At 42.8% G+C, this 12,434-nt stretch overlaps 1 protein-coding gene across 5 annotated transcripts in view; it reads left to right on the top strand.

Moving 5' to 3' along the window:
* The window catches only part of LOC104633459 (unconventional myosin-X-like), a 97,305-nt gene that overhangs the window by 64,854 nt on the left and 20,017 nt on the right, over nucleotides 1-12,434 (top strand). For all 5 annotated transcript variants that reach the window (XM_075756854.1, XM_075756851.1, XM_075756852.1 and 2 more), the window contains 4 exons: nucleotides 6,465-6,504; nucleotides 8,008-8,799; nucleotides 10,882-11,005; nucleotides 11,505-11,748. In XM_075756854.1, coding sequence (XP_075612969.1) covers nucleotides 6,465-6,504; nucleotides 8,008-8,799; nucleotides 10,882-11,005; nucleotides 11,505-11,748 — 1,200 coding nt within the window. The remainder of the gene's footprint in view (nucleotides 1-6,464; nucleotides 6,505-8,007; nucleotides 8,800-10,881; nucleotides 11,006-11,504; nucleotides 11,749-12,434) is intronic.

Genomic DNA, 12,434 nt, shown 5'->3' with positions numbered 1-12,434 from the left:
CTTCCTACCCTCAAGCAGATCAACACTCCCGCCCAGCTGGTGTCATCTGCAAACTGACTGAGGGTGCACTCAATCCCCCCATCCAGATCATTGATAAAGATATTAAAGAGAACTGGCTCCAATACTGAGCCCTGGGGAACACTACTCGTGACCAGCTGCCAACTGGATGTAATTCCATTCACTACAACTCTTTGGGCGCAGCCATCCAGCCAGTTTTTTTACCCAGCGAGGAGTACACCTAACCAAGCCATGAGCAGCCAGTTTCTTCCAGAGAATGCTGTGGGAAATGATGTCAAAGGCTTTACTAAAGTCCAGGTAGACAACATCCACAGCCTTTTCCTCATCCAGTAAGTGGGTCACCTTGTTAAAGAAGGAGATCAGGTTAGTCAAGCAGGACCTGCCTTTTATAAACCCATGCTGATTGGGCCTGATCACCTGGTTGTCCTGCATGTGCTGCGTGATAGCACTCAAGATGATCTGCTCCATAATGTTCCTCAGCACCAAGGTCAGACTGACAGGCCTTATAGTTCCTTGGATCCTCCTTCCATCCTTTCTTGTAGATGGGCGTCATATTTGCTAACTTCCAGTCAACTGGGACTTCCCTGGTTAGCCAGGACTGCTGATAAATGATGGAAAGTGGCTTGGTGAGCACTTCCACCAGCTCCCTCGGTACCCTTGAGTGGCTCCCATCTGGCCCCATAGACCTGTGTGTGTCCATGTCCCCTTGGATTATGGGGGCTTCATTCTGCTCCCCTTCCTTGTCTTCCAGCTCAGGGGGCTGGGTACCTGGAGAACAACTGGTCTTACTATTAAAGACTGAGGCAAAAGCAGCATTAAGTACCTCAGCCTTTTCCTCAGCCTTTGTCACTATGTTTCCCCCCTCAGCCAATAAATGATGGAGATTCTCCTTAGCTCTCCTTTTGTTGCTAATGTATTTATAGAAACATATTTTATTGTTTTTTATGATAGTAGCCAGATTAAGTTCTAGTTGGGCTTTGGCCCTTCTAATTTTCTCCCTGGATAACCTCATGACATCCTTATAGTCCTCCTGAGTTGTCTGCTCCTTCTTCCAAAGGTCATAAACTTTCCTTTTTTTCCTAAGTTCTAGCTAAAGCTCTGTGTTCAGCCAGGCCAGTCTTCTTTCCCGCCAGCTCGTCTGTCAGCACATGGGGCTGGCCTGCTCCTGCGCCTTTAAGATTTCCTTCTTGAAGAATGTCCAGCCTTCCTGGACTCCTTTGCCCTTCAGCACTGCCTCCCAAGGGACTCTGTCAACCAGTCTCCTAAACAGGCCAAAGTCTGCCCTCCAGAAGTCCAAGGTAGCAGTTCTGCTGAACCCCCTCCTTACTTCTCCAAGAATCCAAAGCTGTATCATTTCATGATTGCTATGCCCAAGATGGCCTCTAACCATCACATCACCCACAAGTCCTTCTCTGTTCACAAACAACAGGTCCAGCGGGGTGCCTTCCCTAGTCTCACTCACCAGCTGTGTCAGGAAGTTATCTTCCACCCACTCCAGGAACCTCCTGGACTGTTTCCTCTCTGCTCTATTGTGTTTCCAGAAGGCATCTGGTAAGTTGAAGTCCCCCACGAGAACAAGGGCTAGTGATTGTGAGACTTCTCGCAGCTGCTTATAGAATATTTTGTCTGCCTCATCATCCTGGTTGGGTAGTCTGTAACAGCATCCCACCATGATATCTGCCTTGTTAGCCTTCCCCCTGATTCTTACTCATAAACGCTCAACCCTATTGTCACCATCGTCAAGCTCTAGACAATCAAAACACTCCCTAACACACAGGGCCACCCCACTGCCTCTCCCTCTTTGCATATCTCTTCTGAAGAGTTTATAGCCATCCAGAGTTTGCAGCACTCCAGTTCTGCGAGTCATCCCACCATGCTTCCATGATGGCAACTATTATCATAGTTTTCCCGCTGCACAATGGCTTCCAGCTCCTCCTGTTTGTTGCCCATGCTGCGTTCATTGGTGTAGATGCACTTCAGTTGGGCTATTGATCCCACCCCCTTTTTTGTAGGGAAGACCTAATTCCTACATGACCATTCTCAGGTGCTTCCATGGTTTCTAACACATCAATAACCCTTGCGTCTTTGCTGCTGCATGGATCTCCATCCCCTACCTCTGCTAAGATGGCAGACTGAAGGACCTCGCTAGAACACTGTCCCTCAAACGTTGGTGTGCTGCCCCCAGGCTTACCTCTAGCAAGCCTGGTTTTATCTCTTTCCTCCTTCAAATCTAGTTTAAAGCTCTTTCAGTGAGCCCTGCTAACTCCTGTGCAAAGATCCTTCTCCCTCTTTGAGACAGATGTACCCTGTCTGTTGCCAGCAGGCCTGGTATTGTGTAGACTGACAAAATTTTGCCTGTGACACCTGGCTCTGAGCCAGGTATTGATCTGCTGGGTCATCCTGTTTCTCCCCTCATCATTCCCTGCAACTGGAGGAATAGAGGAGCACGCTACTTGTGCTCCTGATCCCTTAACCAGTCATCCCAAGGCCCTTGATTGCCCTCAGACTTCTCGTTGCAACTTTGTCGCTGCCTACCTGAAAAATCAATAATGGATAATAATCTGAAGGGCCGTACCAGGGTAGGAAGTTTTCTCTTCACATCTTTAACCTGGGCCACAGGGAGGCAGCAGACTTCCCCCTAAGAAGTGGGACTGGTGTGCATATTGGGCCTTCTGTTCCCTTCAGAAGGGAGTCTCCTATGACAATGACTTGTCTTTTTTTTCTTTATGGAAGCAGTTTTGACACGTAGGGCCTCTTAACCTTGGCGACACGTCCAAAGTAGATGAACCATCATCCTCATTATTGTTCGGTTCCACAATATAAGAACATGTGTGCTCTCCCTGTTCCTACTGCTGTGTATCTCTCATCAGGGATATGGATGTGTCAAGAGACCAATAGGGAAAAGGAAAAGCTGATGTGACCAAAAGAGGCAATCTGTGAGCAGCCTATTGAGAATCCCGCACATCATGCCTCATTTACTGTTCAGTCCGTGGTTACCTACATCTTATCCAATCTGTGTGTCTCTCTTGATAATCTTTTTTTTTAAAAAGCATAAAACTTCAACTATGAGATTATTATATAAGTTTGAACAAATAATCCAGTGACATTTTAAGTTTTTCATAAATAGTTGGTTATGTTGCTTATAGGCTTTTGTTACGTACTTGTCCTGAAGTTGGATCTTGGCTGACTAAGATGTGTGACAAGCATCAGAAAATTCTAAGGTTAGAAGCAGGTCACAAGGAAAAGAGATTGCGTGCAGTTTCACTGGAGACAGGGTCATGTATCTGCTGGGACAAGTCAGTGACACCAATGATAAACAGTTTGGTCAAGGAATTTGTTGAAAACACTGAAGGCTCCATTTTATCAATGGGTCAATTTTCAACAACAGCCTCATCAGCAACATGAAGCTGTACAAGTTCAGAATGTCAATAACCAGTTGGCAAGTATCAAATACCACAGATGCTCTCAGGTCTGAAGTCCTCGTTGTACTAGGTAGAGCTTGTCCCTACATAGTTTTAAATAAAAGACCTATTTAGCTTATTCGTTCTAGTGTGTTTCTGCCTCTGCCCTCTAGTTCCTAGCCCATGGAAGATATATTGAACCCAGCATCACTGTAAAGAAGTGTCAGTGTTTCTAGGAATGAGATGAACTGCTCATTTTGCTTTAATTTTCTACTTGATGTCAAATGTCTTTGAGTGAGTAGCCAAGGTACTAGCACACCAACTTGAACTTTCATTTGACCTCAAAAATGAGGTGGAAGTCCACAGAAATTGCAAATCAGCATATCTAAGAACAAGCAGAAAAACCCAACACACATGCAGAGATAAAATGAGAAGGACCAAGATGCAAACTGAGCTATAACTAACTAAAAGTTGGCATGCAGTTATTGTGAATACACTGTTAGTAAAAGGGAGACATGGAGCAATTTAGTCTACTGTTCAACAGGAAGAAAAAATCACAATGTTGAGAAAGCTGAGATATTTGATGCTATTTTTATTTGTCTTTGCCAGAATGCTTAGCTGTTGGACACTAAATACAATTAGCACAGATGTGCAAGAATTCAGAACCTGGCAGGGAAAGAAGAGGTTAGAGAATGCTTAGATAAATCAGATTACAAAGAAGTCATCCGGACTTGGTGAAATTAATGTTTGGTTACTTAGAGAATCAGCTGAAGCAGTTTGAATCAGTAGCTATTCTCTTTCTCCTCCTTTGTGGATAGCAATGGGGTTTCCATGAAACTGGAAGATTCCAAATACTATGACCCCCTTTTAAAATGGGAAAAGGAAGAACAAGGGAATTGTGGACCAGTCAGCCTAATCTCAATTTCAGGAAGATAGTGAAACAAATAAACAGTTGTAAATGCTTGATAAAGGAGCTAAGAGCCAATGTGGATTTCTAAAGAACAAACAGCATTAAAGTTATCTGTTTCCTTCTGTGATAGCTTATGGCATGCCTTGTGGATAGGGAAAAGCCACAGAGGGTAGGTAACTTGACTTTGGGTAGCTGGAGGGTAGGTAAGGACTTTGACATGTTATGACAATACTCTAAGACACTATAAGGAATGTGGTTTGGAAAAAAGCAGATGAAACAAGACTAGGATTTGTGTTTTTACTGCATTGTATTATTGCACTTTAATTAGTAAACACTAGTAGTTTTTTTGTTAAATAGGAGAAAACTCTTTAATGGGATTTTGCTATGGTCTGTGCTGGATATGGTACTAGTGCAACATTTTCATACTAAGTTGGCTGAGAAAATAAGAGTATCCTTATTAAATTTGCAGATAAAACCATCTGGTGAGGGGCTGTAAGTGTATAGCTAGACAGGATTACAATTCAAATAATTTTGGCAATTTAAAGAAATGGTCTGGAAAATGTAGGATAACATGCAATACAGACATACGCAGATCTGCAGTTAGGAATAATCAAATGCATAGAGTGAAAAGGAGGAATGCCTACTTCAACAGCAGGAAGAAGGTCTGGAGGCGAAGCTGAGCATTAGTCACCAGTATCATGCTGTGTGAGAGCAGAAAGCAAATGCTATCCATAAACAGGATTCTTTCTGTAAGATGTGGGGCAATTCTTCTGTTCTGCTTGGCACTGGTAAGGCTTCAGTTGGAGTACTGTCCCTAGTTTTGGGTATCACATTTCAGGAAGAGTGTGGATTAGTTGGAGATGGATGGAAAGCAGCAAGAAATATCGCAGGTCTAAAAAATGTGAGGAATAGTTGCAGTGTGTAGATTGTAGGTAGTATTCCTGATGTGTTTTAAAATGGCTCTGCTTCTTGGACCCTCAGGTCATTTAAGGCAGTTTAACTCATAACTACTGTTAGAGATCTTTCAGTAGAGTTGGAATCATCTGGATCTCACTTATGTCAGCTTTCATTTATAAGCATTTCCTGGATTTTTTTTTTTTTTTTTTTTGAGAGAGAGAGTGCGTAAGAGTGAGAGCTTTAAGGATTTTGTGACTCGCAGCTGCAATTTAGAATTTGGCTGGGAAAGCTGCAGGGCCTGGGAAATAAATATTGTTGCCCTCTTGTTCTGCCTGAGGTTGAATTATAGATTTGAAAGTTACCACTGCCAGTCTGAATTTAGCTGCACAGTGGCTGCTACAGGCAGACTCTTCCATCCAGCCACATGCTATCCTTGCTCCCTATGCATGACCCTGACATTTGTCTGTCTACTAGTTCAGTTGCTGGTAGCGTGCTCACTATGGAGAAATGGGCCATAGTGACAGCTTTCCCTTGGAGTATGACCTCTTTGATCTGAGCGGAGATGCAGCACCGTGGGATAGTTTTTTCCTCTACTCGTGTTTACTAATAAAGTTTTGACTCCTACAGCCTTGACTAGTAAACTAGGTTTTGCATGCCACTGAGAAGTTATGCAAGCTCAAGCACCCAGGGTTTCAGAATAGAAAGTCCTCAGATTTGTCATTTAACAAAGTATGAAAATTTTATATTTTTGAGGGGGGCTTTAATATAGTAAAAGCAAAACAAAACATAAATTCAATGCTGGTATTGCAATAATTCTGTTCTATTTTAAAAAGAAGCAAAGACAATTTCCTGATACCTGTCAATTATGCATGTACAACCTCATTTAATATCCATGGATGTATAGTACTTCAGAAGATTCTGCTTACGTTTATCATGAGTCTAACAGATCTGTCTGTCTGCTGCTGTTTCCAATGTCCTTCCTAGTGTGTTCCAACTAATCCAATTTCCTGACTGATCTGAAAGTTAAGTGCATGGGGAAAATCTGTTGTATCTTCAAAGGTCATGCCAACCACAAAAAATTGGATTTTTAATAAATTGCCAAAGCTTTTTAAATCAGTCTTACAACAGGTACTTTATTTTAACCTTATCCATGGAGGGATGATGTGTCCATGTAATTCTAAAAGCCTCATGTAAGACAAGTGGGTCTGTCTCTTACTATCATGTATTTTTTTTTACAGAGAAAAGGAGCAACTGAATGTGCTACTCCAGGTGGCTCAAGTAAGTTTAACAGTTACTCTTTTCATATATTCTCTCCAAGTATCTGTGAAGGGTCCTTCATTGCCTACGCTTCGCCTAGAGCTAGTATTGTTATTGTGGCAACAGTATTTAAAAAATGGGCTTTGTTCACTCAAAACCTGCAGGTGTTTGGCTTTGGCAGAGGTGCATAGAGTTAACAAGGTGTTTTTTCAAGGCTCATGTACCAGCTTGCATAGTTCCTATTTGAAAATTTCTGTATTGAACATGCAGCATCCTTTTTTATCTCTAGTGCTTGAGCTTATTACATGACCTTGTGATGTGCTACACTGTGACACAGTCTGTTTTGCTGGATTGTTGCCTGTAACAGCCAAAATAAGAGTGCAGATGGCTGCTACCCTGGCTAAAATAAACCCCTTGTAACTGATCTAATTGTTTGTTGGTACTTGATATATCAAAGAGCAGACCACCTACCCTGAGGTGTGTGAAAACAGCTGTGTATCTTCTTATTTCTTTTCCCAAACCACTTGTTCCCCAGTTTCAGGCCAGCTCTGTTCAGGAGAGATGAGAGATTATAGAAATGCATTTGTCCACATGTAAGAGTCAAGTAGAGAACAAGCAACAGGGTAACTGTAAATAAAACACAAAATGTGGCTTAAATGAGCCAGTTCATTGGCTATATTGTCATATTTCTATCAGGAAGTACATTAAATCCTTTTGGAATTTATTTTTGATTTTTCTTGTGTGTGTATGTTTTCAACATCCTCTGTGGAGGGGAAAGTGACTTTATCTTACAGCTAAAAGTCAGTGAAAGTTACCAGTATCTTCCGTCTTCTAATTATTGTGTACTTGCTAGACATTTCCTGTTACTTTAATGTGGAGAATACAGGAAGACAGAGTCTTCAGCAGCCAGCCAGCCAGCCATCATCCATCCAGTGATGCTAAAGAATGCCAAGAAATTCTGGGTGGAGTTTTGGTGGCATGGGCCTGGAGTGGATACAATCCTGCTTCAGTGCAAATATCCCTTTCAGACCTAGGTTCTGATGGTCAGACCCCCCCAACTTGGGAAACAACGAAATCCCCAAATTTTTTAGCAGTCTGTGCATATATGTAGTCATATATAGTTGCTTTCTGCTATATGTGTGTATGTGTGTAAGATAGTTCAAAAAGGGAGGACAGACTTTCAGAATGCTTTTATCCAAATTGTAGTGTACAAAGGGCAGTAACATGAGCAGCAGAGAAGCTCTTCTAAAAATTCACTGATCCCAGTGACCTACTTTGTACAATTCAGAAAGAAGGCAGGCTGCTGGAAAAAAGGAGGCACCTGAAGATCCAGTAGTTATACCTTTAGCTTTTACACCATGGATGATTGCAGATGCAAATTGGAAAAGGAGAGGATGCTTAGAGTCATCTTTTTGCAGATGGGAATTACAGGGCAAGCACAGGAGATAGGAAGAATGAAAGGTCTGGGCAAGGAACACATAAAGGTTGAAGGAACTGCTTTAACACTGTTTTAAATTCTTTAAGGTGGAAGCAGTAAACACTGAGGAGGTAGATATTCCCCTGCAAGAAGAAGAGAGACGTCAGATGGAGGAGATCTTAAGACTGGAGAAGGAGATCGAGAAGTTGCAGCAGCAGAAAAAGGATCACATGTCTATCATCTGTGAAAACACCAGGAATGAAATCAATCGGCAGCGAGAAGAAGAGATCCAGAGGCTGGAAAAGGAGGCATCTAGGGTTGCCCAGGAGTTCTTGGACCTGCTGGATTTTGGCAATCTGGATGAAAGTGTGCAGAACTTGGAGCGCTCACTTTCTAGTGAGGGGACACTCAACATGGACTGCAGCCTGGTGGCACCACTGGCTGAAGAAGAAGTGGATGAGGGTTTTCATGCTGATGATGAAGGACGGCCAACTTCCAGTTTGGTGGTCTTGAATCAGCACAGCACAAGAAACAGCGATAACTACACAGAGGAAAGTGTGGACACAAGCCTTTCACTTCTCCAAAGGGGACTGGGAGAGGTTGTCCCTGCTCAAGGACAACCTGCAGAAAGAACCACTGGCCCCAAGGAGCAGAGAGCTCTATCTGACCCAGCAGAAAGCATTTACAGCGCTGTCTCAGATACGCAGAGGAGTAACAGTGGAGAGGTGGGAGAGCCGATTTACACTCCCCCCGCCGATGTGGAGTCTGACTACGACCATGAGGAGTTTGATGGCTGTGGAGATGCAGGTAGCGCCTCAGCTGAGCCTCTGAACGGTGAGGAAGATCTGAGACACTCCCACGGTACCAGCCTGGACTCCAACCGTGGCAGCCTGGACTCGGTAAGAATCCCTCCCTTCACCTTTTACGGACATCAGCGTGACTTTGTTGATTTTTATAACATCCTCACCTTCTTACTGTATGCCTGCTTGCTCTGGGTATTGCCACTACTATATAACTCTCTCTTACATCAAGAATCAGCTTGAAAAAAAGAGTCATAGATGGGCTGAAGGCCAGAGGGCTTGTGACTGTCCAGTGTTACTGGTACACAAGCTAGCACATGTGTACGTAGGTTATTTTAGATTGTTTCCATCACCATCTTTTAGTGTAACACCCTTTAGGAAAACTGAAAGTGGGCAACTAGTATCTTGTAGGTCTATGTTCTGCCTTAGAGAGGTTTCACAGAAGTAGCCTCAGCTTCCAGTGGACAATCACAAGAGGAAATCTGAAAGGCTGGGGTTTGATTTGTTTCCATCACTAAAACTTCTCTTGTTTTAGTCCTGTTACAGTTCAGAGTCAAGGGTTTATTTTCAGCCACCATGTACAAGTTAAATTGTTCTAAGGCTAGAAGAAATTACTATGCTGATCCAGGCTGGGTCCCGGTGCACACAACCAAGACCACTGAACCTTTTCATTCCTACCGCAGGCAGAGTGACAGGGTAGTAAAGCTGAGCTATTTGCCTCGCACTCGAAGCATCTCAGCTTAGATCCCACACTAGGCTCTGGGCTTCCTGAGTGCCCTCAGGCTAGCTGCTTAATAATGCAACCATAAATCCCCTTACAGAACAGGATGTCAGATAAGCCCACGTAAGATTGTGAGGAGTCCAGGTGTGAAGCCAATGACAGCTATAAAAATACTTCAGATAAAAGATGTCCCTGAGAATAGAGACCTGAACTATAAAATATCTTTTAGAAAATGATTTTTTTCTCTTTTAAGGAATTCAATTTACTTCCTTTGCTATTGTTTTCCAATGGCAGATTGTGATCCTTCTTAAAAGGATGCATGATTTTTCCCATTTGCATTTCCCTAATGTCAGCTGCCAGCCATCAGAACTTTTTATGATGTCATCTGCTTAAGTAAAGGTACCTTCTCTGTGGGCAGATACTCACAGATCACTGTCAGGTAATCTTCAAGTCATGCATCATTCTGTCATAGCCTAGGTGAGTTTCTACAATTCTTAAAATGTAAACAGAAGTGGAGGGTTATTGGGCTACTCAGTGAGTAAGACTCATGAAAAATCCGGTTCATACTATGTCATGGCATGAGCCACAGGAAGAGATAACAGCAGCTTGGGTCAAGATGCCATCAGTAGCTGCTGATCCAAGAGTACCTGTGTTTTGAAACTTAATGGCAAGAGAGGGAGAATGAATGAGGAACAGGAATGAGACAAAACTGGAGCACAAAGGGGTCACAGATTGAGGGCAGAAAGGAGAAGTGAAAAGAAGCAACATGCATTTGAGGAAGGAAATGGTCTAAGGAGATGCCTTCATTAGTATTAAATTAATAAAGCTGATCAAAGGAAGTTGTATTTAAGGTAAAGGAAATTATAGCGTAATTTGGGATTTTGTGTGTGAAGTACTTTCTTATGGCTGAGGGCCATTATCCAGTTTGAGAACAGGAATGAGTAAATACAGTACTATTAGTTCAGTAGTCTAGATCTTTCTTTTTAGGGTTCATTCCACATCCTGGAATGTGGTTTTTTTTTTCCTAATCAACCCAAAACAAGACATTCCCTTGTTGGGGTTAGATTAGTACTCCATCTTGTCCATCATCCTGACCTGTCTGCCAGAAAAATCCTCCAAAATGAAAAATTCTCTCTTAATCCCATTAAATTATATTTCGGACTGTGGGCTCTGCCTTGAAACAGGAAGGTTTGTTACTGCAGGTAAGTGGAGTTTCTAGCCATGTCCACTGCTGAATGTAACTCTCCTTTCTGGTATGAAAATTCCATGCTCTGGAGACTTGCTTTAGGCATTAATGGGTAAGCTGCCTCTAGTTTTACTGCACTGGGTTTTTTTAATAAAGGGAGTATACGCAGTTTTGCACCTTCTGATCATGTGACTTCTCTAGCCGCGTTACTTTGTTCTGATCCTCCTGCGACGAGGAGAACCCAAGTAGCCTGTATTTCTTCTTTTCTTTTTAGTTTCTGGACAGTGAAGAAGAAGTGGATGTTTACATTGATACAGATGAAGAGTTTTGTAATGGACGGGTCACGATCTTCAATGGCTCAGGACCACCCTATTTTCACAGCTATCTCTACATGAAGGGTAAGCGGCTTTAGCCAAAACCATGGAAGGATGGAATCCAGGAAACCCGCTTTCCTCTTCTGTTTCTCCAGAATCACCATCTTCATCTGCTCTTAGTTCTCTGTTAACTTTCTCTTTTTTTTTTTCTTCTTTTATTTAAAACAAGCAACTAAACCAAAGAGCTAGGAGGTGGGTGTCAGGGAATTAGACTGGATATCTTTGCCACTGAAACCTAATAGTGCCCACTTGATATGGGCTTAAATGACTCATTCTGAGCTACAAAACTGAAGACAATATAAAAATATTTGAGTAATGCATATATTTCTGTATTTTCTGTTTGTTTCAGTAGTTTGTTCGGTTTTCCTCTGTCCAAACTTAATCATAACCTCGTTTCTCTCCCTCAGCTTCTTTGTTTCATGTAGGAACTGAAGTGGCAACTTAAGTGCCCATGAAACAGGATCAGAATGGAAACATGGCTCTTGTTGCATGTCTGATGAAATCTTGCTCCCTCGCTTTGCAGGAGGTCTCATGAACCCATGGAGGCGGCGCTGGTGTGTTCTGAAGAACGAGGCCTTCATGTGGTTCCGCACCAAGCAAGAGGCACTGAAGTCAGGCTGGCTCTATAAAAAAGGTGGAGGCATGTCAACACTTTCACGCCGCAACTGGAAACGCCGTTGGTTTGTGCTTCGAGAATCCAAGCTGATGTACTTTGAGAATGATAGTGAGGAAAAGCTGAAGGGGACAATTGATATCAGAAGGGCAAAGTGAGTGATGAAATAAATCCTTCTGATCCCTAGTATTCACTCTCTAAATCAATAATGACGTGTCCAGTGCTGCCAGTTCATTGGCCTGTGTATCCCCCATAGGGCTAAGAGAATCACAAACACAAGGGAAGGAAAAGACAATTAGAGCTAGTTTTACTCTGGAGGGAGTCTGGAATTACTTGGTAGTTCTTTTTCTAGTCTTGCATTTCATAATCTGCAGAAGCTCTTTCCAAGCCATAGATGGAGCCAGACCAAGAGGGGCTAATTAAGTACATACCCCATGCATTCTCCACTACCCTGACTCCATCTGTTTCCTGGCTTCTCCAGGCATTTCACAGAGGTGGTATGAAGCTCACAGTGGGATCTGAATCTGGCAGCACGTACTATGCCTTTTCCTGAGCCCTCAATGCTCTTTTTGCTGCCACAGCCAATTCCTCAGCTCCTGCTGCTGTAAGAAATGAGAATAGTTGCCTTATTAGCATTATGTGGGCCTGTAAAGAGCTCAAAAGAGTGGCACACCCCACTTTGTAAACAGCCTTCTTTATCAACCCCCCTGTTATCTCTTCTTCCATCTAGTCTGCTGGTGTCTTGAAGAAAATCCATTTAACGCCTTAAGCTCTGCTTTTGTAATAGATTAAACGTACAGATCTTTTTAAGGGGACCCTAAAAGTCTTAATGTGTATTAG

The sequence above is a fragment of the Balearica regulorum genome, chromosome 6 (genome assembly GCF_011004875.1).
Source record: "Balearica regulorum gibbericeps isolate bBalReg1 chromosome 6, bBalReg1.pri, whole genome shotgun sequence".
Taxonomy (NCBI): domain Eukaryota; kingdom Metazoa; phylum Chordata; class Aves; order Gruiformes; family Gruidae; genus Balearica; species Balearica regulorum.
Note: the sequence above shows the minus strand (reverse complement) of the source record. Positions and strands in the feature narration are given on the sequence as shown.